The sequence below is a fragment of the Wasmannia auropunctata genome, unplaced genomic scaffold, assembly GCF_000956235.1.
Source record: "Wasmannia auropunctata unplaced genomic scaffold, wasmannia.A_1.0 LD333485.1, whole genome shotgun sequence".
In the NCBI taxonomy this organism is placed as follows: domain Eukaryota; kingdom Metazoa; phylum Arthropoda; class Insecta; order Hymenoptera; family Formicidae; genus Wasmannia; species Wasmannia auropunctata.
The window spans coordinates 117,822-140,748 of record NW_012029405.1 but is presented as its reverse complement, the minus strand read 5'-3'; the positions used below and the strand labels follow the sequence as shown (position 1 = coordinate 140,748).

Here is a 22,927-nt window from a genome sequence, read left to right as displayed (position 1 = left end):
TTTAGTACTTTTTTTTAATAAGAAAACAAATGTCCGAGTAATCCGATCGAAAATATTTAATTTCTGTTTCTAATTCACGTAAAACAAATGCATCATGTCAAACAGTGATCTAATTAGGAGCTGGACCGTTACTCGCGATCGTTCCGGCTGTCCTTTCTGTTTATGTGGATTTATGGTACTTAACGTTCAGAACGACCGACAGAGTGACGCGGGCGGCTCGTTCGTTTGCGTAATGCGAAACGGTGATCGACTAGTAGCCTCTCGGTTTGCACACCATATGGCGTCAGCCAGGCAGCGAATCACGGTCTCTCCGTGCCTCCTCGTCGGCCGCAAACGAGATGCCCTTTTTGCGTCGGATTCCTTTTTTCCATCTGTCCCTCTCTCGCTGTTCTTCCGCGCCGACTGGAAGAAGGGTGAGAAACTCGAGAGAGCGAACTTTCGGTGGCGGGATCGCGCTTCGCTTCTAATTATCGCACGTTCGCCGCAACAATTGTTTACTACAGGGATGCGAGCTTGAAATATTTCGCACTTGAGCATCAATATATATTTCGTGTGCGTATTAACGTTTACATTAATTTAATTTAAAACTCAATTTAATTATTTAATAAATAAAACAAATTCTACGCATTAATTAATAACTATTTAAGTGCGTTCAAGTAAATTTTTATATTTTGCTCAAATTAATAATACTATTATATTTAGATTTATTTAGCGAATGATGCTATCTCGGTCTTTTATATGAAAACACCATATGGCGTTATAACATCGAGAGAAGAAAGGAGGCTGGAATTCAATCGGCCATTTCGCAGATTAGAAATTTCAATCTCGCGAAATGAATTCTCGCAATTCTCTCTCTCTCTCTCTCTCTCTCTCCTTAATTCATCTATTTCTTGCGGAGTGAGAGCTCCGCGACGCTAATCGCCGCACACGCGGAGAGAACTTTGATTATCGACCCGCGGGACGTGTAATTGGTTGAGGAGATCGTTAGCGCTTGTACGAGACTCGAGACCGGCAATTTCTTTCGCGATCGCCCGTGAATTATTGCGCCTTCGTAGAGTCCCGGGGTCCCGGCGTCGTGGCCGTCTTAATACGGCGAGGTCGTGGAATCACGCCCGGCCGACGGACGAGGGACGTTTCCGGTGTTTAGGAGGATCATTCTGGCCCCGGTAATCACCACCTGCCACCGCTAATTGCCAGCATTCGGACCGCCCCGAGTGTCCGATGTGTTTCGACGATAATATTTGTCCGACATCAGCTTGCGCGTAGTTCCCGGCTGCGCCGATTGCTCTCATTGAATGCTCACCTGTGATCTCCGCGCTTTATTAAACGAACAACAACGCGATACTTTAATTTGTCTAGCGGGATAGATCTCGCGGCAAAGAAAGAACGCGGGGCAGCTTTGTGCCGCGGGAGTAATTTGTCAATTAATGCTCGTTTCACTTTCTCGGAGTCGGATGGCCAGGCGAAAATTGGTTGTGTGAAAATTGGATGGTAATGTTACTGTATGAGTAAACGTTTGAATGATTGATAGTAATTTATACACGTAGATAGCTTAATAATTGCAGGATGTCCTGGAAAGATATTGAGAAAATTCGTGCGCAGTTATATGGCATAATAATATTGCTTTACTGCTTCAACTACGTTGAACTCTAAGGTTACAGTATCAAAGTTGGCGGAGCTAGAAAACCATCCGGTTGGCATGCAACGCGTTAAACCGACGCCGTGTAACACAGCTCTCGTCCCGCGGCGATGTTAATCGGCGTCACCGCTCGCCCGTGAAACGCGAAGCGAATATTGGACGACCGACCGACCGACCCGCTCTCGCACCTGCGACGTGACCATTAAAGATTTATTTCTTCGTCCTCGGGTGTCAAAGCATACGTATCTTAAAAAATCTTCACATCTTTCTGGCCAAGAAAATATACGCTTTTTGTCGCCTATTTACTCGTCCCTTTTTGCAAATTTTTCAATTATTTCGAAAGATCTATTTATTGGTTTAATTACAAAGAGTTATTTTATTCAACCTTTTTTGTGTCAATTTTAATAAGAAATTTTTCGATCGATGTAGCATCGATCTTAAGATATTTACAGGTACGACTTTCCGATTGTTATACGATTGCGTTGATTCCGAATCAGTTTGGGCGCGAGGGCATTTTCGGGCAGCCGGGCGATAATTATTTTCAGCGGGCCATTTGTCGAACCGCGCGCCCCTTCCTTGTCTCAATTCGCGATCATTAACATCTCTATCTGTCGATCTACGAGCGCGGCTTCTCGATGCATCAGGTGCACAATGCAGGGTGGCAACGGCACATCGCGGACGAACTCGTGCCGTTCGGGCAGGTGGATGTATGTGTATGTGTGTACATGTGTGTTTGTATGCACGTTCAGCGTGTTCACGCTCGCGAGTGCAAACAGCCGGAATGCTTAAGCACGCGCCGGAACCGGAAGCTGCTGGGTGAGCACGCGAGCAGCGCTGCACTTCGTGCACCGTCAGGTGCTACGGCGCAGGAAATTAGGGTGAAACGCTTCGCGATGGAGGAGGGATTGAAACAGGGGGAGGGGAGGTGAAACAGGGGCACGACAGCGAAATTTGCATTAACGAGCCTGCCGGGGCGAGCGCGCGTTACCACGCAACAACGAATCGATCCGCGATCTTGAAATTCGCGGACTCTCGTGCGCATTCAGGTGCGCGATATGGTGTTACTGGGACGAAAGTTATATATGTGTGTACTTCTCAATGTCTTTAAATACAAACGTAAAGTATATATAGTTACATATATATTTTTCTTAGAAAACTGGGATTTTTAGTTTGCAGTCACAGTCTAACTTTTCGCAATGTTCGAAGCTGTGATATTAGACTTTTAAATAATATTGAGTACTCTGCACAAGTATAGAGTTTGAAGTATGCTTTTGTTAAAAGAAGCATACTCGAAGGTAAATCGAAGTGAGAATGACATTTCATTATTACAGAATTGTTGATGCTCAATTTGCACGCTTTAATTTCTGCGTAAATTTTAATTGACATAAGTATTAGCAATCAATAGTTTTCTATGGGCTGGCATATAATATTTTACGTATAATTGACACGAGACATATTAATTTTATAGACGTGGTAAACGCAATGCGTCCTCGTCATTAAGTCAACATTGCATAATTATCGCACGAAGTCATCTCAGGTTCGGACAGCGCAAAAAGTACCAGCTGCAACTCAAGCGAATTTCTTTCTTCAAGAATCAACGGCAACGAGCACATCGGTGTTGGATGCTCCTCACGGGTCGTTCACGCGCGAACGTGTACGCGCGCGGCGCGCGTATTCCTTGGAGGCGTCTCTCTCGGGCAGATCCGGAATTGGTTCCCGGTGTAAACACCTGTACGCTTAATAATCGGGAATTTCTGGCGATTATCGATCGCCGGGCGGGCCCCGGTCGCTTTCGTTGCGCGTTGCCCCGCGCGCTCACTCTCCTCCTCGTCTCGCCTCATTATGTTACATCGCCCGCAAGAGCGGCATCTTGCAACGCGCAAGTGTACAGGTGTTGCCTTTTAATTTCCAGAAGGTGCACAGAAGCAGGTATCGTTTACGCGGAAGTCGTTTTCGCTCCAGGAATGCTTTTCTTTTTATACAAAGATATAAATATATATAAATGTGAAGAAAAATAAAATATATTATAAATATAATTATTTTATAAATAAATTATGTGTGGAAAATATCTTGTATAAAATTAGGATTGTTGCTTTCTTTAAAACTTATATGCTTATTTATATTGTTTTATTATCAATTATATACAATTATAAAAATTAGAATAAAGCATATGAAATATGCTAAACACTTTACAGGTTGTGACTATATAGGCAATTCTTTTTAGAGATAATAGAGATAAATGGCCTAGTAAAATAGTTCGCCAGTTTGATAGATAATACAATTGAATCATATTTGAGCATTCCCGCCACATTCGTATTCACGTGAATTTGAAATAGAGAATAATCTCGTTTTCTCGTCGATCACAAGAGCAGGTCGCGCGGCACTCACAACGATACCGCGATATCGTGCATATCGATCCGCCGTAAATCCCCCGAGGATACGTCGCGGTCTCGAAATTATTCGACGTTTTAATGGCACGGCCCGGACGATATCGATGCCCGGTGAACATCGGCCGGATGTGGGTCAGATGTCATGTGGGCGACCCCTATAAACGGCGCCGGCCGTCGCACAAAAGCCACAATGCGGCGGCACGACGCGGCGGCGAGCCGAAAAGCCGTGTCGCTCGTGTTATACTTATATATAATATATACGAACGCGTGTGTGACTACGTCGCAGGTGAACACGGGCGAGCTTCACCTGGCGCGTGCCAACTGTCTAATTAATGACAATCGCCGCGTGCGCGCGAGCGAGAACCGCCGCCTCTATTCATACATATACGCGCGCGCAATTTGCCTGGCTATGCACGTAGCCGGTAATGCCCGGGTCCGGCTTATCGATCTCGCCGTGATGTTGCGAGATATCGGCCCAATTGGCCGTCCCTAGAGAAGGAGACGCGTGCCGCGCGTAAGGATTACATCGCGCACGAATTTACATGAGAATCGCGCGAGCGTGCCGCGCGTTCGCGAGTGTCCAATTGAGGTAAGACAATATTAAGTTGAGTCAAAAAGTCGCAGATAAAAAAAGAGTTCGAAGCATATTTGTATAGAAACTACATTAAATGAATTTGTGGGGGAATTAATTGTTATAGATTTTAATTATATATTATATATTTTAATTTATATCATATATATATATATATATAGTATATATATATATATATATATATATATATATATTTAACTTTGTTTCTTTGTCTCTTTTATATTGAAAAAAAATTTTGAAAGTGGATTTTAACATTAATTTTTGAACGGCGCATTTTTCTGATGTCTCATTTCACTTTTCAATTTCCATGATCCCTTTAGTCGTCGCGCGTCCAGTTTTGATCGACCATTCATGTCTGCGGGCAGTATTTGTAATTGAGCGAGAATTTTTTCGTTTTCGCGCGGCGCGATCGCTCGGTAGTGCAAGTTACACGATCGATTCGATTTGGTCGTGCATATCGATCGCCGACATGCACCGTATCCCCGCGAGCGGTCGGTAGGCGGAGATGAACCTGTAATGCACCGGAGAGCGTGGGACCGCTATGCGGGGAAAAGTGCGCGGCTCTTCCTCGCGGATGAGATCGCGCGTATAGCGCTACTGCGTGGTTGGTCCGCCTCTCGAGATCGGCACGGGCGACTTTTTGCATTCACCGCGAGGAATTATAGAGGATCCGTATCCCTACTTATCTCGCGAGACGTATAATAATGGCAAAATATAGCATTTATTCTAATAATTCTTCTCGATATTGTTCAAATATTATGGACCGTTTTTTTTTTAATCGTGGTAAGAAATCTTTTTACACATATGATTGTGAGCATATTGTATTTTGTTATATCTAGAATCTAGATATAAAGTAATAGGAGCACTAATACATGGATGACGGTAGGGTTGCTAGTCACACGGCGTTGCTTCTCTTTGCTGTAGCAATGCAGTTCAGGATGAAGAACGGAAGATGGAGGAAACTAAATGTGTTTTGGGAAACAAACTAGCATGAAATATCGTTCTCCATAGTAATGACTCTCGAGTTGCAACCGAATTTTGATGGTTATTATGCTAATTGCCCGTCGTGCAAAGAATTTCACGGCGGCTTTAACGAAACACTTCTAATGATTTCGCATGTTTGCTCGCAACATAACGACGTATGCGAGAAACACATTTTCATTTTCCGGAGAACAGATCGAGGAATGTCCGAGACTCTCCCCCCCCCCTTCCCAAAAAAAGAAGGAACGGGCCGTGGAAATTACAGAAGGCCGCGGCGGAGCACGAGATTACCCGTGATGCCTGAAACGCAGAAATAAGCGCGAGACGAGGGCCTGTGGGTGCCCCTCTTTTCTTTCTACCTGCAGGTTCGCGTGATGACGGCGTGTGCCCGCGGGGGCGTTCGATTCTCCTCGAGAGTCGTGGATCGCGTGCGAGTCTCGCAGCTGGAGAGAGGAGAGAGAAAGAGAGCGAGAGTGAGACACAGAGCTCGAGAGTCGGGAGTTTATCGCGGGGCCCCCGGGGGCACGCGGGGCCCGCTCGCAACGGGCACCTTAAACGTGGGCGGAACGGCAGGGGCGCCCCCGGGGTGTTTCTCACCCGCATACCTGACGTACGTGCCAGCCACCTTCTCATCCCCCTCCCCTCCCCCGTCTCCTTCTTCTGCCTCGGCTCCTTCTGCTTTTCTCGTCCTCTCTCCATTACCATTTGGCTTCTTGATCCTCCCGCCCCTTCCGTCTCCTTCATCTCCTTTTTCAGGCTCGTCATCATCCATCTCTTTCTTTTCGCATCAGGAATTACTTAGCGCGCTCGTGCTTGTACGAGATAAGAATCCTTAGGTAGGCGAATCACTCATTTACTTCTCACTTGACGATTCTCTCTAAGATAAGATTAGAGAGTAATCGGGAACGTAATGTACACGCGGGGAAAAGTAGGAATATGATATATACCGCGCGGTGCGTATAGATATAGAAATGCCATTACGCTCGACCCATAAAATTAGACGTTTAATTATATGAATTTACCTTCGTATTCGTGTCTCTATATTTTATGCGCATTCTAGCGAGATAAGCGCGAGCCACCGCGCTCTCTGATGAGGGTTAATTTTCTGCAGCGACCGTTCTATTCGGGAATAACGGAGTCCGCTCGCACGGGAGAGTCCAATTTGTTCACGGCGCGGAATCCGGCGTGAGATCCGTTATCGAACCGTCAGAGAGATTCTTTTCCGTAGACACGAAAGCCGCGGTGCCGCCGCCGACGCCGCCGCATTCCCGCGAAATTATTGCCTACCGGTAAACTCTCGGACCTTCCGTCGGCCGATGCCGGGTGTCTCGGAATTAGAATCGTAGAGAAGCGGCCTCGGGAAAAAGCGGGATGGAACTCTGGTCCCACAGTCAGGAGCAGAGGTGTTGAGAAATCGCTCGTATGGGCACCGTGAGAGACACGTAAGGCATGATGCATTTCTTGGTATCCACAAGCAGAGAAATTTTAATAAAAAATGCCATTAAGAATTTCTGTTAATATCTTTTAATGTAAATTTTATGATTTATATTTTAGAATAAGTATATAATATAATTAAAATTGTAAAGAGAATTAAATTAGATAATTCTTTAAGGACTTACGCACAGATGAAATTTTTTTTTATTCTCGAGAAGTCATCTGTTTTTTGTGAAATTGTTGTACAATGAACACTCGATGAATAATTGCGATTTTTTAATGGAACTTGTTATTGCCTGTAATTACTATTTCGTGGCTGTTATTGCAATCGATTTATAATGATTTCGCAGAAACTATCTGGGGGGAGATTGTTAAACGACGCGCAATCGTCCCGATTGACTCCGACGCAATTCTAATGAGGCAGCTTTAGATTTTAATAAGTTCCTAAGAAAAATTCCGGCGGCGGCTGCGCGCGCGATCCCGCCGACCCTATGCTGCCCCGAGGACGTTCCCATGAGTCGGGGGCGGCCACGCCGACGCTTTCGTAGGCTCTGGAAGATGCTGGGTCCGAGAGAGCACCCGGGGGCCATGCCATGTTCCACCTCGTGAGCGGTGCGTGCAACCGCGCGCTCTCGCAAACACGTTATTACGCGAACCCTTAATAACCCAGTGCGAGAGTTAACCTCTGCCTCTCTTTCTCTCTCTCCCTCTCTCTCTTTCTCTCACTCACACTCTCTTCTTCTCATTCCTTCGAGGAGACTTCCACTTCCTTTCGCTTCTTCTGCCTCGCTTCGATCCCGACTATTGGATTAGCCGTTCCGCCAGCAATGTGGACGGTAGCCAGTTGCCTCGATGCAACCTCTGACATACCTCGAGGCTTCATCGGCAGTCACCGACAATGATGAAGCTTGATTCATATTAAGAGAAAAAGGGAAAACAATTCACTTAATTAAACCTATTACGTTTCAATATTTTCGTAAAACTTGACAATAGGCAATAATTATACATAATTTTCAATTTTGGAAGAATTTCGATAATTATTTATTTTAAACAAGTGCGATATATACATATATATATATAGGTATATACAAATTAGAAAAAATTTCCTTAAAATGGAGAATTACAAATTTATGATTGTAATTCGTCAAATTTGACATTTGTCTTTTTGATGAATAAAAGACTGCTTTTAACGACGGTGTATATTAATTCATGAAGCACGTATGTAATACTTTTATTCCACGACCTCAATTCTTGAAAGATATTATTCTTTGAAGAATTAGTGACTTACTTTGAAAGAATTAATTACTTTGAAGAATTTATAAAATGTCATAAAATGTCTTGCATAATCAAAGTGATAGATATTACGGGGAATGTGATTATTTTTATCGTTAGCGAACGTATCTCACCGCATATGATTTGCCTCGGCGAATATTGAGCGACGATGTCGCGATGGGATGAACCAGGAAGCGATGTGAGGCAAGAAGTTCTTGGCCTTCACGTCGCCAGATCAATGTCGTCAGAATGTGCGCTTATCGTTTGTGTTACTCTGTAACGCCTCCGCGAAATGAAGCTATTCTCGAAAATGATAAATTGTTATCATTTGTAACAATTGTTCTGTCGACACAGTTTAATGACAAATTGTCGACAAGATCTTGTCGACGATTAATATCTCGTCAAATTGATAATGCAATTTTTTTATTTCCTGATATTTGAAAACGAGTGGTGGATGTTAACGATCAAACTTGACATCTGACGAAGCCTGATCGAATATAGTAGCTGCATAAAAAGATAGTAGTTTTTATACAGGTAAATGTAAAAATAAAAATGAATGGGGACGGTATAAGTATCCCTCGTGCCGAACGTTCGCGGGAGCGCGCTGTCGCGGGCTATCGATTCCCGCGGACGACGTGTTGCCGCTCAGCTCCATCCCGGACGCGCGTCTGACGTCTGACGTCACGCGAGACTCTGCATCTAACATCCCGCGAATTTCGGTATTAGGACCGTATGAAGCTCGGCCGAGTGCTCGACGAGTGCTCTCGGGGGCGACGACTACCGCGGGATCCGGAGCCGGCGACCGAAACAACGCGCGTCTCCCGTTGACGCGCACGACGTCGTATTCATATTAGTAGGATCCGCCGACACGTCGAAGGTGTTTTCGGCCGTCCGCCCGGCCCCGGCGAGATAGTCCGGCGGATTATCATGCGCGTGCATGTCGACAAAGGAAGTTTAGCTTGTAAAGCTGATTAAACCTTAGTTAATCACAACCGAGCAGGCCGGCATGAGGCGACTGGAGGTATAACGACGATTCCCCCAGTCGTCGCCCCTCTGCGCGCCGTCCCGCTCTCACGCGGATAGGGGCGTTCCACCATCTCTCCCGCTCTCTGGACGCGGCTCTCCCCCACAGCTCCTCTCGATTCGCGCGCATGTCCCTACTTCCCTCGGTTGATCCCCCGACGGCTCGCGGCGGATCCGGCTGCTCCGCGGCACGTGTTCCCCTGGTAGCGGCTCGTGCGAGCGGGCGGTCCCGCGCGGCAAACCGGCGCGCGCGACGCGCGCTCCGCGCCGCTCATGTTCGCCCGTTGCGCGCGACATAGCAACTGAATTCGGTGCTGCAGTCCGCGAATTCCGGAGATTCTCTACCGTCATACCTAATAGCCGCGCGCGCCGGTTTGCTCTTCCCGGTGTTGCGTGCGTGCGGCTGGCTGGAGCAGTTCCCCGTCTACCCTTTCGTAACGACGTCCGACTGATCTTCCCTCCCGTCCGTTTCCGCGTTCGACCCGGTGGACGAGAACGAGAGAACAGGCACGTCGAACGCCGGCGCGAGGCTTCGTCGCTGCGAGGTTTCGTCGGCGAGCACGAGATTAGATAAACCGATGACTCTGATAAAATCGAACGGAAATAATTTATTCTCCTCACATCCCGTCGCGGAGGAAAAACTCGTGAAACTGTCATCCCGTCTCTAACAATAAGTTAGCAGGCTCACTTTCGGCCGTTAGAACGCGCGGATCGCCCGGACATGTATATCGCGATGCATACGAGGCGGAGAATGAGAGTGATCCTCCTCGCGCGCGCGTTCCAGCGTGAGGACGCGGAAGAACGCGAGCGAGTAACGGAGGTTCGACGGAGAACGAGCGAGGACGGGCGGGGAAGTGACAGAGACGGAGGCATGGTGGGAGCCTCCTCGGATAGCTGATCTCCTGGCACATCGGCGCAGCGCCGCAGCGCCACGCGTCACGGCGAGCACCATCGCAACGCGCGGCGCCCTTACGCCGGCCACCGCGACGCGGCTACGCCGTGGCGCTTTGACTCCTTTCCTGCGACCCATCGTCGCGATGCTGCGACGGCGCTGACGCCCTCCTCGAATCGTCTCGGGCGTCCAGCTACGTCCGGCATGCGAGTGACGACGGGGACGGGCAGCAGTGTGCCAAGACATTCGAGCACCTTAAGCCAACGAGCTGATCACAAAATCCTGTACTTACACGAGTAACAAAAGTCGCGGTGACTTGCGTCACTCAAAACTCAAAAAGCCTTAGACAATCTATAACTTATGTCAGAACTCAGGATAGAGTTCTATTTTATGTGCTGTGTGATATGAAGTCATTCGAAGAATCAATCATACGTATTTAAAAAAAATATTTATCAATCCAGATTAAAGCACAGAATTAAAAAAAGAATTCATTAGTATATTCGGTTGTAAATCATCAATTTTGAGTTCGTTTTCAGGTGCAAAAAGAATTCTTTTTCAGAATTTTTAGAAAAAGAATTCTTTTTGCAAATGAACTGAAGAATTGTTGACATATGACATGAGTGAATTCTTTTTGAACTCTCTGTGCTATCTGGGAAAATATACGGTATATAAAATTATAATAGAATTCTATCTTGAAAGTTGACGCGAATCGTCTCAAATGGATCTTAAAAATCAATTTTTAAGCTAGAAAAGAATTTGCGTTTGAGAAATATTGTTGGTTTAACGAGGTGCATTTAATAGGATTTGTTTTAATAGGATTTTATAATTTGGATCTTAGCGAAATAATTGAATGAAGATGTATTCTAAAAGTTGGTTGAGGACGTTTATATTTTCCTAGCTTAATATAAATTTAATTAAAAAATTCTTTTCTTTTATCAAGTTCTACTTTTGGTACATGAAGCCACGATTTAAAGGGCATTGATTCAATTGCGTTGCTGTATTTATCTAGCATTCGACGCCACCTCTTGGCCAGAGGATACACGAAGAAGCAATAATCATTCTACAGCAACAAACTGTATACTGACATGACAATCAGTAAGATGTGTTCATGGTAGAATTGGTAGATGGCAATACTTACTGATGAAGTTGAGTCTCTTTACCAACATGCGTTCTATAGTTTTGACTCGATCGCTAATCAGTTAAGTATTGCGCTAGTATCGTTAGCAACAATCATTTGAAATTCTATTTTCGTTGTTAGTATCGTCGATCAGACTTTTATTAACGTCGATAATTGAATGTGTAGTCTATTGCAAAACTCGGGTTCTTTCTCCAATTTCTATAGAAATCAAATTGAAACAGTCGTGTTGTTAATTTGCCAGATCACGATATCAATAAAATTTGTACACTGATATTATGATAATAATGTATATATATAATAAGATTTTAATAAAGTTTTCTCTGACGTAAATCCTTACGATCCGACGCACACTTCTTTAGCGTCGAGACACGACCGTGTCTCATGATATTATAGTCATTATTTTTAAAGGACATTGGATATGAATTTACTAAAAATTGTATATTTATTTATAAACTTGTCACATCGAGTGAACACTGAGTTTTTTTACTAGTAAAGCCACGTGTTTTTCTTTTCTCTTTTGATATTGCACGAACTTATTACTATCAATAGAAAATGAGTGTAAAAACGTACTCAATTATTCTACATCATTCAATCCTAAACTTGGCAAAACTAAAGAAGCGATCTTAAGTCGTTATTATTATGATAAAATCTAAAAAAAATTACCAAATTTACAATTACAAATTCCTAATGCTACTTTTTAAATGTAAAACATTAAATCATAGTAAAATATTAAATTTATTAAATTAAAATAAATTACATCGATTTTGAGAATTAAAAGCCTCATTTCAAGTCTTTAAACTAGAAGTTATTAGACATCACTATTAAAATATAACAATGTCTTGCGAGCTACTGCCAAGCTGAGGTACTCGTCGACCAGTTCTAAAATCGAACGTAATAAAAACGAATACTGTCCCGTCTGGAATATATCGTGTCGTCGATAATAAGTCGACATCTTCATCGCCGCGTTTGATTCGCAATCTCTTTTAGCAGAGTCTAAGCGTTCCCACTCAAAACGCTACGAAATCGTTTTGCTCTTGAGTGGAACCGATTCGACACCATCTTCTACGGTGGCTCCGTTCGTCTTTGTGTGGCTCCCGGGCGGATTGTTCCAGCTCTGTAACTCGCCGGTGCCAAAAGTGACAAACGTTACTGCGCCGCTGAAGTAGACGGCCGCTAGGATCCAAAAGATGATGGTCCACTGCGAATAGGTCTGATTTTGGTACGTGATGTTACCGACCATGAAGGTGCTGAGGAAACCGCCTATCGAGCTGAAGGTGTTGGCGATGCCGAATATGGTCCCGGAGAAATTAGGCGCGATGTCGAGACCGTTCCCGAGGTAGCCGGCCGTTATGCCGCCGTTTATTGTCAGAGCGACAGTAAATACGATGACGGACGCCGCGCGATTGCAACCGTAGTACGCTTGGATCACCATAAGGATGCCGGGAGTTAGCACAGCTAGAAATCAGAGTTTTTTTCATTAGCCGAAAATAAGATTCTAATCCAATTGTAACAATCAATACATTGCCATGATAGTCACTGACGATTGGTGCTATCAAAATTTTTTCAAACGCTTGAAAAAATAAATGCCATCTATAATATAAAATTTTGAATAACTACGTAAAATAAAAAGTGCGCTCTTCAATTACCATGAAGAGATATATAGTTTTGTTTAGTCATTATATATTTGTGATAATAAAAATTCTATGGAGTACACGGTATAAGAGAGTTACATGTACGTATAAAACTTATTGGGCAAACAATGTTAATTTATATATTTAAAAAGATTCTATATACTATTTGATTATAAGTTAAAAAAAACTGATCTTATCGCTGAAGAAAAAAATTCTGAAAACATTCGCTCACATTTTCACAAACATTTTACTCACCGAACGTCGTAAAAATTTTACGTATTGCCGTCACGGATAACTTGTTGTTGCGGAGTAGATAATCGGCCAAGATGGACATTGATAAGGCAAATATATATTTGCCTAAATAGGGTAACGAGGACAACAGGCCGTTCTATAAATATCATTTTTATTAGCATATTCCATTAGTAGTCTTTATTTCATTAGTAAATATCATTTCCAATGAATAATATATCAATAAAACAATAATGACATGAAAATGGTTTTGTCCATTAATACAATTGACGATATATACCTCTTTAATGTTGAAGTGTAAAATATATTTCATGTAAGTCGGAAGCTGATTGACAATAGTGTGGTAACCGAAGACGCTGCACGCGTGCGTTATTATGATAGCCCAAACGGGTCCCGAAGTGATAAGTGCGCGCCATGGTATCGGCAAATGCTACAGTTAAAGTATTGCATTAGTAAGTTAGACATTAATTAATTAAGATCTCGCACAAAATAAGAAGTGAAACAAGATTTTTCAACCGAGACCAGTAAATAAATTTGTCTCAATTTATATTTTGCTTCAGAGGATTACATAAGATTAAAATAAATTAATAACGAAGAAAAAAAACTGAAATAGAATAAAATATCTAAGACTAAATGAACGGTTTTTTTTTACTGCTACGCTACAACCTTAGCGGTGGTGGTCGTTCCAATCGCGCTCTCGATAAAGTGCCGCTCCTCCGCACTGATGCGCGGATGCTCCGATGGTGAGTCGAACACCAGCAAGAACCACGTCACGCTCCAGATAATCCCGATCACGCCGGTCACGTAGAACACCGACTCCCAGCCGAGCGAGGCGATGAGGAACCCGCACATCAGCATAGTTATCGCGGCGCCGAGCGACGAGGCTGCAAAGTAACGATGCAAAGTTTACGGCGCGGCGATTGACGCAATCGCGCGCGTCCCCGTCGCGGCCATAAAACGGTCTGTGTCTATCTCGCGTATATACGTATTTCGCAGTTTCTTTAAGGTCTCTAGGAACGAGAGCGGGAAACGATTATGGCATCGATTGGCCTGGATTTCGCGATCGCGTGGCGAATTAGTTCATGATCATTTACCCATCATGTGAGAGACGAACTTGCTACGCTCCGTCGGTGGAATCCATCGAGCAGTCATTGGCTGGATGGCAGGCCAGGTGGCACCCTGGATTTGCGAGACGAATCAATTTTGAGAGATTGTCAATAATGATTTGCGTAATTGTTTGCAGTCACATGAAACTCGATTGATGATTAATTGCGTAATTGGATTACGTGCAAAGAAAGATAAATAGAGAGAGAGAGAGAGAGAGAAAGAGAGATGCTCGATAGATTCAGATTTTCGTTTATTAGATCGTTTCTCACGGAGGCGGATGCGTGCGTTTATTAGATTAGCTCCTAGATGAAATATAATGACGTACCAGCATAAATCCTAATACAACTCTCAGCGCGACGACCGCAGTGTAACCGAGGGTAGCTGCCAACGGTGTCAACAGCGTGACGAAGCTCGACGCTAGCATGCTGTAGCCGAAAACTCGTTTGGTACCAATTATTTCCGCAAGTCTGCCGCCGGGAAACTCCGTGCATATGTAACCCCAGAAGAAACTGCCGAGAATCATGTTCACCTCGTATTCGTTCCACGGATACTTGGTCTGGACTCGTTCCTCCTGAGATTGAAAATCGAGGAATTCGTAAAAGTTGGTCTCGGAAAAAATCGAGCGAAAAAAAATATACTCCGTAATTATACTTAAGAGAAAAATTAAAATCGCTTAAGGACAATTCTCGCCTCGATTAATGAAAACACAAACTCTAGCAAAATAAAAAATATTCCGAATCTCTGGCAAAACAATTTCTGTTGCGATTAATCGCGGTCGCGGTTCAATTTCGTATTTTGTATTTAAATAAAATCTCTTCGCGCGATGTGCCCGCCATCGCCGATTGGCGATTAATGAGGTCATTCACCGCATGCAAGTTCGGCTTTACGTGAGTTTTAACGAACCCGATGCCAGTGTGGGAACATTGCGAGCGTGCTGCCGTTGTTCATCTCGTTGACTCTATTAACGTTGACGTCGATCGCCGGGGTCCTGGTGTCGCCGATCGGGGTGAAGTCGTTCATCATCGTCGCCTGGACACCGCACTCATCCACCACCGATCCGTTGGAATGCGAATGTTGACCGCTACTGTTGCTCGGTATCACCATTGAAACGATCGCGATCGTTAGATTTATACGCAGCATGTAGTTTAACATGAAGCCGAGAATCACCATGATATTCAGTACTTGCCTGCATGACAAGCGATCTGGAAAAACATTTGCGGTCATTCGTTTTACGGTCGTGTGGTTCGAAATCGGCCGCAAACATTCAGCCAATGCATTAAACTGATGCATATTAATGACTGCTTGTTAACGCTTTTATTTCTTTCTTTCTTATTATAAATTGTAACATAAGATATTTATATTTTTATAACACATGAAATAAAATATATAAATATATCAGTTAAATTTAAAGATGCAAAAGAAAGAGTAAAATATCTAACAAAATCGATTATTTTGAATTATACTATTCATTAAAATTATTGGTTCTAAAAATTAATATAGTTTTTTTAATATACTTTCTAAATAAATATCTTGTTAAAAATATTTCAAGTTTTAATTTTCTATAAAAATGTACAAATATTTTAGAAATCATGATGAACATGTTTGTTGAAATCTAAGAAAAAAAAATCTATGTCCTTTTCGACTTCCGTCTCATATGCACGAATGACGTTAGCCAGTTTTATTTACATTGACATTGTTTTGTCTGTGATTCCAGGATTTCTTTTATACAAACTATCGACAACAGTGTGTATATGTCGAAAACAGGACGTACTTATGTACGTACTTATATGCGACTGGCGAGCGTCTATGTCACATGCTCCAAGTGCTGTAAACAATTTTTACGTAACACTAGCATGCAACACACGCGACTACGTATGTATAGTTTCGGTCCATTATCGATCTCGATGCTATTGTACACAGCCGCGACTCATCTCGAGGTCATCGTTGGGGATCCCGGAGATTCCCCAACGCGCGAGATCACGCTTTCTCTCAGTCGTGTCTCTCTCGGTCGCGTTTATCGCAAACGCCGAATTATCGTATAGCTATACTATTGAAATGTTTTCCGCTTGCAGCGCGAATCAGGCGCGGAATGGATTAATAATTAAAAGCGCGTCGCAATTGTGCCAATTCACGGCTCGGTCGATCGCGTCCGTTTCACTTTAATGAATCGTATATCATATAGGTGATATCGGACTCTCCGGTCATGATCGTCGCTCGACGCGGTTTCCGCACATTCATTGGCAGACCGCCGAAATTATTTCAAGAATGGGCGCGAGCGGTCCAATTATTTTCCCTACCCGTGCCTCGCGGTGCACGCGCACGTCTCGCGGTTTCGCAAATCCGGAGACACGTGCGTCCAAGCACGATAGCTTTCGCGAAACGTTACATACGTCAATGAGTACCGAACGAAAGTTGTAAGAAAGAAGCTTGCGGAGCGAAGAAGCCGGGCATAGCCGGCACTTAATCGCGGAGCGCAAACAGGCGCACCTCGTCCCCGATATTAATAGTCAGCATTAGGTCGCCTTGCATCGCGTCCGCTTTGCATGCACTACGCGATCGTATCCGTAAAGCCGACTCGTTACTTTGCTTATCGCGAATTTGCGTCCGAGGTTATCGCAGAAGCATTGGATGCTACCGTATACACGCAATGAATCATATGCTTTGCAAGTATCAAATTCCAGCCCACATATATAGAATCTAATGACAAATCCCCTTGGCCTATTTGACACCGATCTTGGCCCGATCTTTCTCTCGATGTGGAAACACGAATTGAAACGAAAAGTAATGTGTACGTAATTTTTGAATAATTATCGAAAATAAATTATTTAGAAATAAAGCTCATTTGCTGTGATTTAAATAAATAGCCAATACGATCGTAATCTCTGCGTGCAAGTTGATCGCATGTCATGGACTTTACTTCGGTAGAATTTTATTTTGATTTATCTGCAATAACAAATTGCTACAAATAACCGATTGCTAAAAATTTCCTTCGATGGGGTAAGCCGGCGATTCTTACGTCAATTCACTCCGCCTAATCGTTCTTGTCTTTGACGCATTTAGTTGTTACAACAGAGAAGCGCGTGGCGAGCGACAAATAAGTTGTGCCCCGTTGCATAATCGCAACGTATGTAACGTGTGACGAAAGTGAATGGTCATCAATACGCGGACGATTAGGATTTCCTGGACTGAAAAGGTACACAGACACGGCATTGCAACAAAGAACCGACACGGATAATTTGCGAGTTAAACGTTCGTCGACGCGAACCTATGTCAGCGTCGCCGATGCAAAGACGTGCTCCTAACCACCGTGTCTGACGTAACCAAAACCGTGAGTAAGGTCGAATGAAATCGCCGTCAGGTGCATTCTTATCGCGAGGAAGTAATACTGTTACTCAGAAGATTTGAGCGATTTCATGTGTTTTGTGTTAAACTCCATTCCGTATTTTTTTCCGACGTCCATATATTTACATACAGATTACTCAGCAAGTTAATAGTCAAGTAAATATTAATTATCTTTATTATTATTGCTTAGCTCCTCGACTGATAAAAGATATGAAAAAGAGATGCAACGGGCATGAAATATATTTTATACAGTAATAAATGAAGTATTTCTTATATCTATATTTAACAGCAATATAATTTTCCTTCATGTCGTTTTAATTTTAATTTACAGTTTTAATTTTAATTTTAATTTTAAAGTAAAGACTTACTTGTAATTTTATTTAGTCATATAAAAAAACCTTCGACCATATTGACTTTAATTGACTAATTGATTTTATTTTTCCGACCCTGCTTCTTTTTAAATGAGGATATTTAATTTGCGTCCATGATTATACTGTCTTTCTTTGCGTCGCACCAGAAACGCCAATAATGGTGAACGACGTAACAAAAATAACGAAATCAATTAGAGAACACGATCTGTTTTTCCTTATTTTCAGTTTAAACGATCTGTGTGCTTAAACGACATGTTTACTGACGTACTCATTCTACACTTAGGTTACAAAGATATTTTCTTCATGTTTCGCTCTAAATTGGCAAATTGACATTTGTAGCATTACGCTGTTCGACGTTTTACCGTCGTACTTTGCAGCGTATCAGTATACGCTATCCGCGCATATGGGATTGCCTTGGAGAGGACGAGATCCCTGTGGATGCAATTTGGGCGATTGGAGAGGAGTGCCTATTTAAAAGTCCAATTTGACCGATATAATAATGACGTTCGTGAATCGGGAGCTCGCCCGCCACGCGTATCGTGCTATCCACTTAACCGCTATTGCGACTATTACGCTCCCCGATCATGTAGCAACGGGTCTTGGTACTTTAAATGCGGGGAATATACATATATTGCGTTTCTAGTATTTGAAAGTTATCGACTTTGAACGCGTCCTCTGATAATAGCGGACGTATACCAATAATGCGTAATATGCAATTTAGTTCGAGTCTCGGGTGTCGGATTCGAAAAATTTCAGTCAAGCCGCCAAACAGCGAGAGATTGATATACGTGGAAGATAAATAAATTCATCGAAGAGAGATGATTATTTGACACTGATTACAATTTAACATAGTTTATTCAATCCGCAGCCTATTAATCTTAATATCTATATTGATCTAATTCTAATGAATTCTATGTTGTGTATGTTGTGTACATTATTAAATTGATCAACGCGACGCCGGATATTAATATAACGAGAAATGATCATTTATCTTTGAACTGAAATCAAGATACAGGTAAAAGTTTCCAAAACGTCAATTGTTTTAACTAATCAATAGAATAAATGATTCTATATATTTAATATTATTTTTTTTTAATGACATTTTCTCTTTTGCTACAATAAGCAGTCTTAACTTAGTTCTGTCACAAATGTATGTAGAACATGTTAATGTCAATTACATATCGCTACGTTAGCGTTACAAGTCAGTTTGACCGGTGACTCTAGTCGCTAATCACGATTTTTACGGTCGCCTTTATACTTGATTATCAAGCCGGTTTCACTTGAGCGCAGGGTTGGATTGTCGATGACCTCGATAACTTGAATAACTTGATACCAGTTTTTATAGCAGGAAAACTTGGCGGGTACGATACGATATAATCAGTGCAGATTGACTTTTGTATTTTTCAGACAAAAAGAGATAGTGGATTTTCTTTTACGTTTTATAACTACGATATCAAATCTGATTTTTCAATTTGATAGAAATATTAAAATTTAATAAAAAAAATTGAATATTAATAAGTCGCATAAGCAGTGAGATGTACGAAAAAAAACAGACCAACGCGATTGTTTGAACGTTAAACATTCTCGCCTTTTTCTTCGCATTGCCGTTCTATAAAAAATTAACACAAGGTAACACATGAAATATCATACGATTCTTTTCTTACATGATAAAATAATTGATAAAATTGTAATTCATACATATTCTAATTCTATGCATCACACGAACGTGTGGAAAATTATTATCAGTAGACTTTTGTAACATGATCTTTGTACTATCTCACGATCTTGCGGAGATGCATTCTCACATTGAGATGCATGACATTTTGTACGCCACATCGTTTGTCGCGGATCAGATGCTATCGCGACCTTCACCCAGAACTCTATACACGTTTTCCCTAGTGAGCTATTCATAGCAGTTTCGGGCCTTCGCTCGAAATAATATTACCTGTATGCTTTTCTTAAAGTCGAGTTTGATGACTTGCAGCTTTAATAGTCGGAAGCACCGATTCAGGTCAAGACGCGAGTTTAAACGATGCAGACGGCATTATTATCTATTCATCGCTGTAGGCATTCGCGTATTCTAATTGGTCGAAGATTAGAGGCTGGTGCATCGACGCGTGGACTATAAGCGTTGAACTATCAATACGCCTTCTGTCGAACGTCATATGCGAATGTCGTCTGTGCAATACGTGTTAACCCTAGGAATGTGGAGGTGAGGGTTCGGGGCAAACGGCAATTGCGAGTTTTCAATCGCGATAGACTACGCTTATATTTCATGTAAACTTCATTCAGAGAGAGATCATAGATTATGCGACAATCATTTCCTCTATACATATGCATTAAATACATCGAGCCACTAATATCGCTTTAATATCTTTTCTCTTATACTCTACATCCTATCTTACGTTATTTTATATCTGAAATATGCTACATGAAATTAATATTACTCATTTACTTATTTATTTTTATATTATTTTTGTTAAGATTTTATTGATTTTTAGGTAATTTATTTAATTTAATCAATTAATTCAATTTATTTAATTAAAAATTTTACGTTTCTATAATAATTAATAATAAGATATAAAAAAAGTGATGAGTACAGTAACATATATATATGTTTATAGTAAAAGATATTTTATCATAACTTAATAAAATTTATTGTTAAAAATGGTACTTTTACGCACACAAAATTATATATATATATATATATATATATATATATATATATAATACAGGAAGCTAACGTTTTTATCACTTTAATTCACTGTTGGCTTATCGAATTACGCGCCGGCTTCTTGACGAATCATCATCCCTTCCCGTAATAAAGAATACATTAACGTCTAAGCGGAAGCCGCGTTCGTTGCCGTCCGTCACGAGACATGCGTACAACTCAAGCTTATCCACACATGAATCCGTTCGTTTCCTTTCAAGAAAATTATTCCTCTACAGTAGATTTTTTTCAAGGACAAAAAGTTATTATGAAAGAGACGTAATATGATATTAAAAATTGAATTTAAATTGAAATGATTTTCTAGTTTGTGTCTAGAAAACGAGACGGTAAATCCGATCTATCATCGAGTATTGTAATTTTAATCGATATTGGATTATATTAGCTAATCATTTTAAAATTATTAAATTCAATTTTATTCGTTTGAAATCAGGAAACTAAACGCACGCAAACAATATACGAGATGTGTAAAACAAACACAATCGTCTAAATCAATTATGACTTCACGTTAGATCATCGTGCTAATCGTGGAAAATCTAATGAAACCAATTATAGAACTTCTTTTGTTTTTTCTGCGAATTCAAACAGTCGATAAATACGATAATGACATATCATGTGTTTAGAATAATACATTATTTAAAATCGCTTGTTTAGATTGTTCAGAATACATGCGAATAAAAGCAGCTTAGTAAATAATTTCCGTCATACAGTTTAAGTAATTTTTCTTGTAATATTTCCTTGTAAAACATATAACTTGCTCAAAGCTCTTTTTAAAATTTTAATAACGGGAACTGTCATTCCAGCCTACTGAGTTATTAGAATAAGATAAACATCACAAAATTACAGCTCTAACGTGTTAATTGTTAAGACTTGCGTTTTCTTTTGTCGTCGTATTAATTATTACGTTTATTCTATAAAAATATTTTAATGAAATGATCGTGTCGATATTTATGATATTTATGATATTTGCGATAATGCAATGTTTAAGCTTCACTGTATTCTTTACATTTACTTTGTATAACAGCCATGCTAAAACTTTCACATTTTTCATCTGATAATCCATCTGATTTTTTTTATCTCATTAATTTTGTTAAAATTATTTGTGATCTTAGAGAATCTAAAGCGATATTAAATTATTTATTTATCCTTCTAACCCGTTGCCATGTCAACTATCGCAACTTACCTCGCACGCTACGATTGGATGCCATTTCTCTGGTGGATCTCTGGTGACGATGATTGCAAACGCTCCTCACCGGTTTTCCGGTCTTACTGTCTCCTAATTTCAGTGCACTTCTTTGAAAATCAATTTAATTTAACTCTTTTTTTATTACTCTTGCACGAGTAGATATATATTTCTTCCAATTGAATGCAATTCTTCACGTATAAACCATCATGTCACTAGAACGATATTTGACACGAGAAAGAGCCTTCAACCCCCTTTAAAGAATCTTGGAAAAGTCTTGCTTTTCGTACGAACGCCCTCGCCAGCGTTGAACGAACTGGCTTGTTCACTCGTCGCGCTTTAACTGTGCTCTGCTCTAAACGCTGCCAAAAATCTCAGCTGCAAATCGCGGCGCTGGCTGCTCGGAAGACGAAAAGCGAGGACGGCGAAGAGGAGGCCCGTCAATAGCGTCAGCGTTGCAACACCGACGTCTTCCGCGGGCTGCGTCGTTCTCCCGCTTCGCGTTTCGCTTCGTTCCGTCGTAACGTTCCTCGGTGTCGTAACGAAGGCTGCGTGCGATGAAGCGACGAGGTGGTAGAGGCAGAGGGAAAGAGAGAAAGAAAGAGGGGCACGACCACGCACGTCACGAGCGTCCGCGTTGTGTACAATGACGTGCTTTGTTCGTCGCGCCGAAGAGAAGAAAAATGTGCCCTATCGAATGGGGAGTTTTCCCTACCCTCGTACTACTCAGGACATCCGCCCGGAGGGAGGCGAAACGTGAGGGTTCATATGTTTGGAACGAAACAAAACGTTTTCCTCGGCTTTAGAAAGAGATATATACATAGATTTCGGATTGGAAAATTAACTTTTTGATACACAATGCATTTTAATCCCTGCGGCTGATTTTTTTTGTATAATATTCTTACCGCGCACGTTTTCAAAATTTTTTCTTCTTTCTAATTTTGTAGTTACGTAT

The 22,927-nt window shown here is 41.8% G+C and overlaps 2 protein-coding genes across 4 annotated transcripts in view; one reads left to right on the top strand and one right to left on the bottom strand.

Annotated features, from left to right (window-relative positions):
• LOC105459977 (homogentisate 1,2-dioxygenase) overlaps positions 1-22,927 on the top strand; it is a 118,566-nt gene that overhangs the window by 66,022 nt on the left and 29,617 nt on the right. The window lies entirely within an intron of this gene.
• On the bottom strand, positions 11,781-22,515 carry LOC105459975 (putative inorganic phosphate cotransporter). The gene is made up of 8 exons (XM_011706377.1): positions 21,973-22,515; positions 15,252-15,550; positions 14,674-14,919; positions 14,336-14,420; positions 13,908-14,125; positions 13,522-13,671; positions 13,248-13,380; positions 11,781-12,816 (listed from the first exon to the last, which is right to left on the bottom strand). The coding sequence occupies exons 1-8, from the start codon at positions 21,995-21,997 to the stop codon at positions 12,377-12,379; spliced, it is 1,596 nt and encodes a 531-aa protein (XP_011704679.1). The 5' UTR covers positions 21,998-22,515; the 3' UTR covers positions 11,781-12,376.

What these genes read in the sequence shown, in the direction of transcription:
- LOC105459975 (XM_011706377.1), bottom strand. Translation starts at nt 21,997, where the DNA reads ATGGCATCCAATCGTAGCGTGCGAG. An exon ending in ATCCAATCGTAGCGTGCGAG is followed by an intron (nt 15,551 to 21,972) that starts GTAAGTTGCGAT and finishes ATGTTTTTCCAG; the next exon opens with ATCGCTTGTCATGCAGGCAA. An exon ending in GAACGACCACCACCGCTAAG is followed by an intron (nt 13,672 to 13,907) that starts GTTGTAGCGTAG and finishes CTTTAACTGTAG; the next exon opens with CATTTGCCGATACCATGGCG.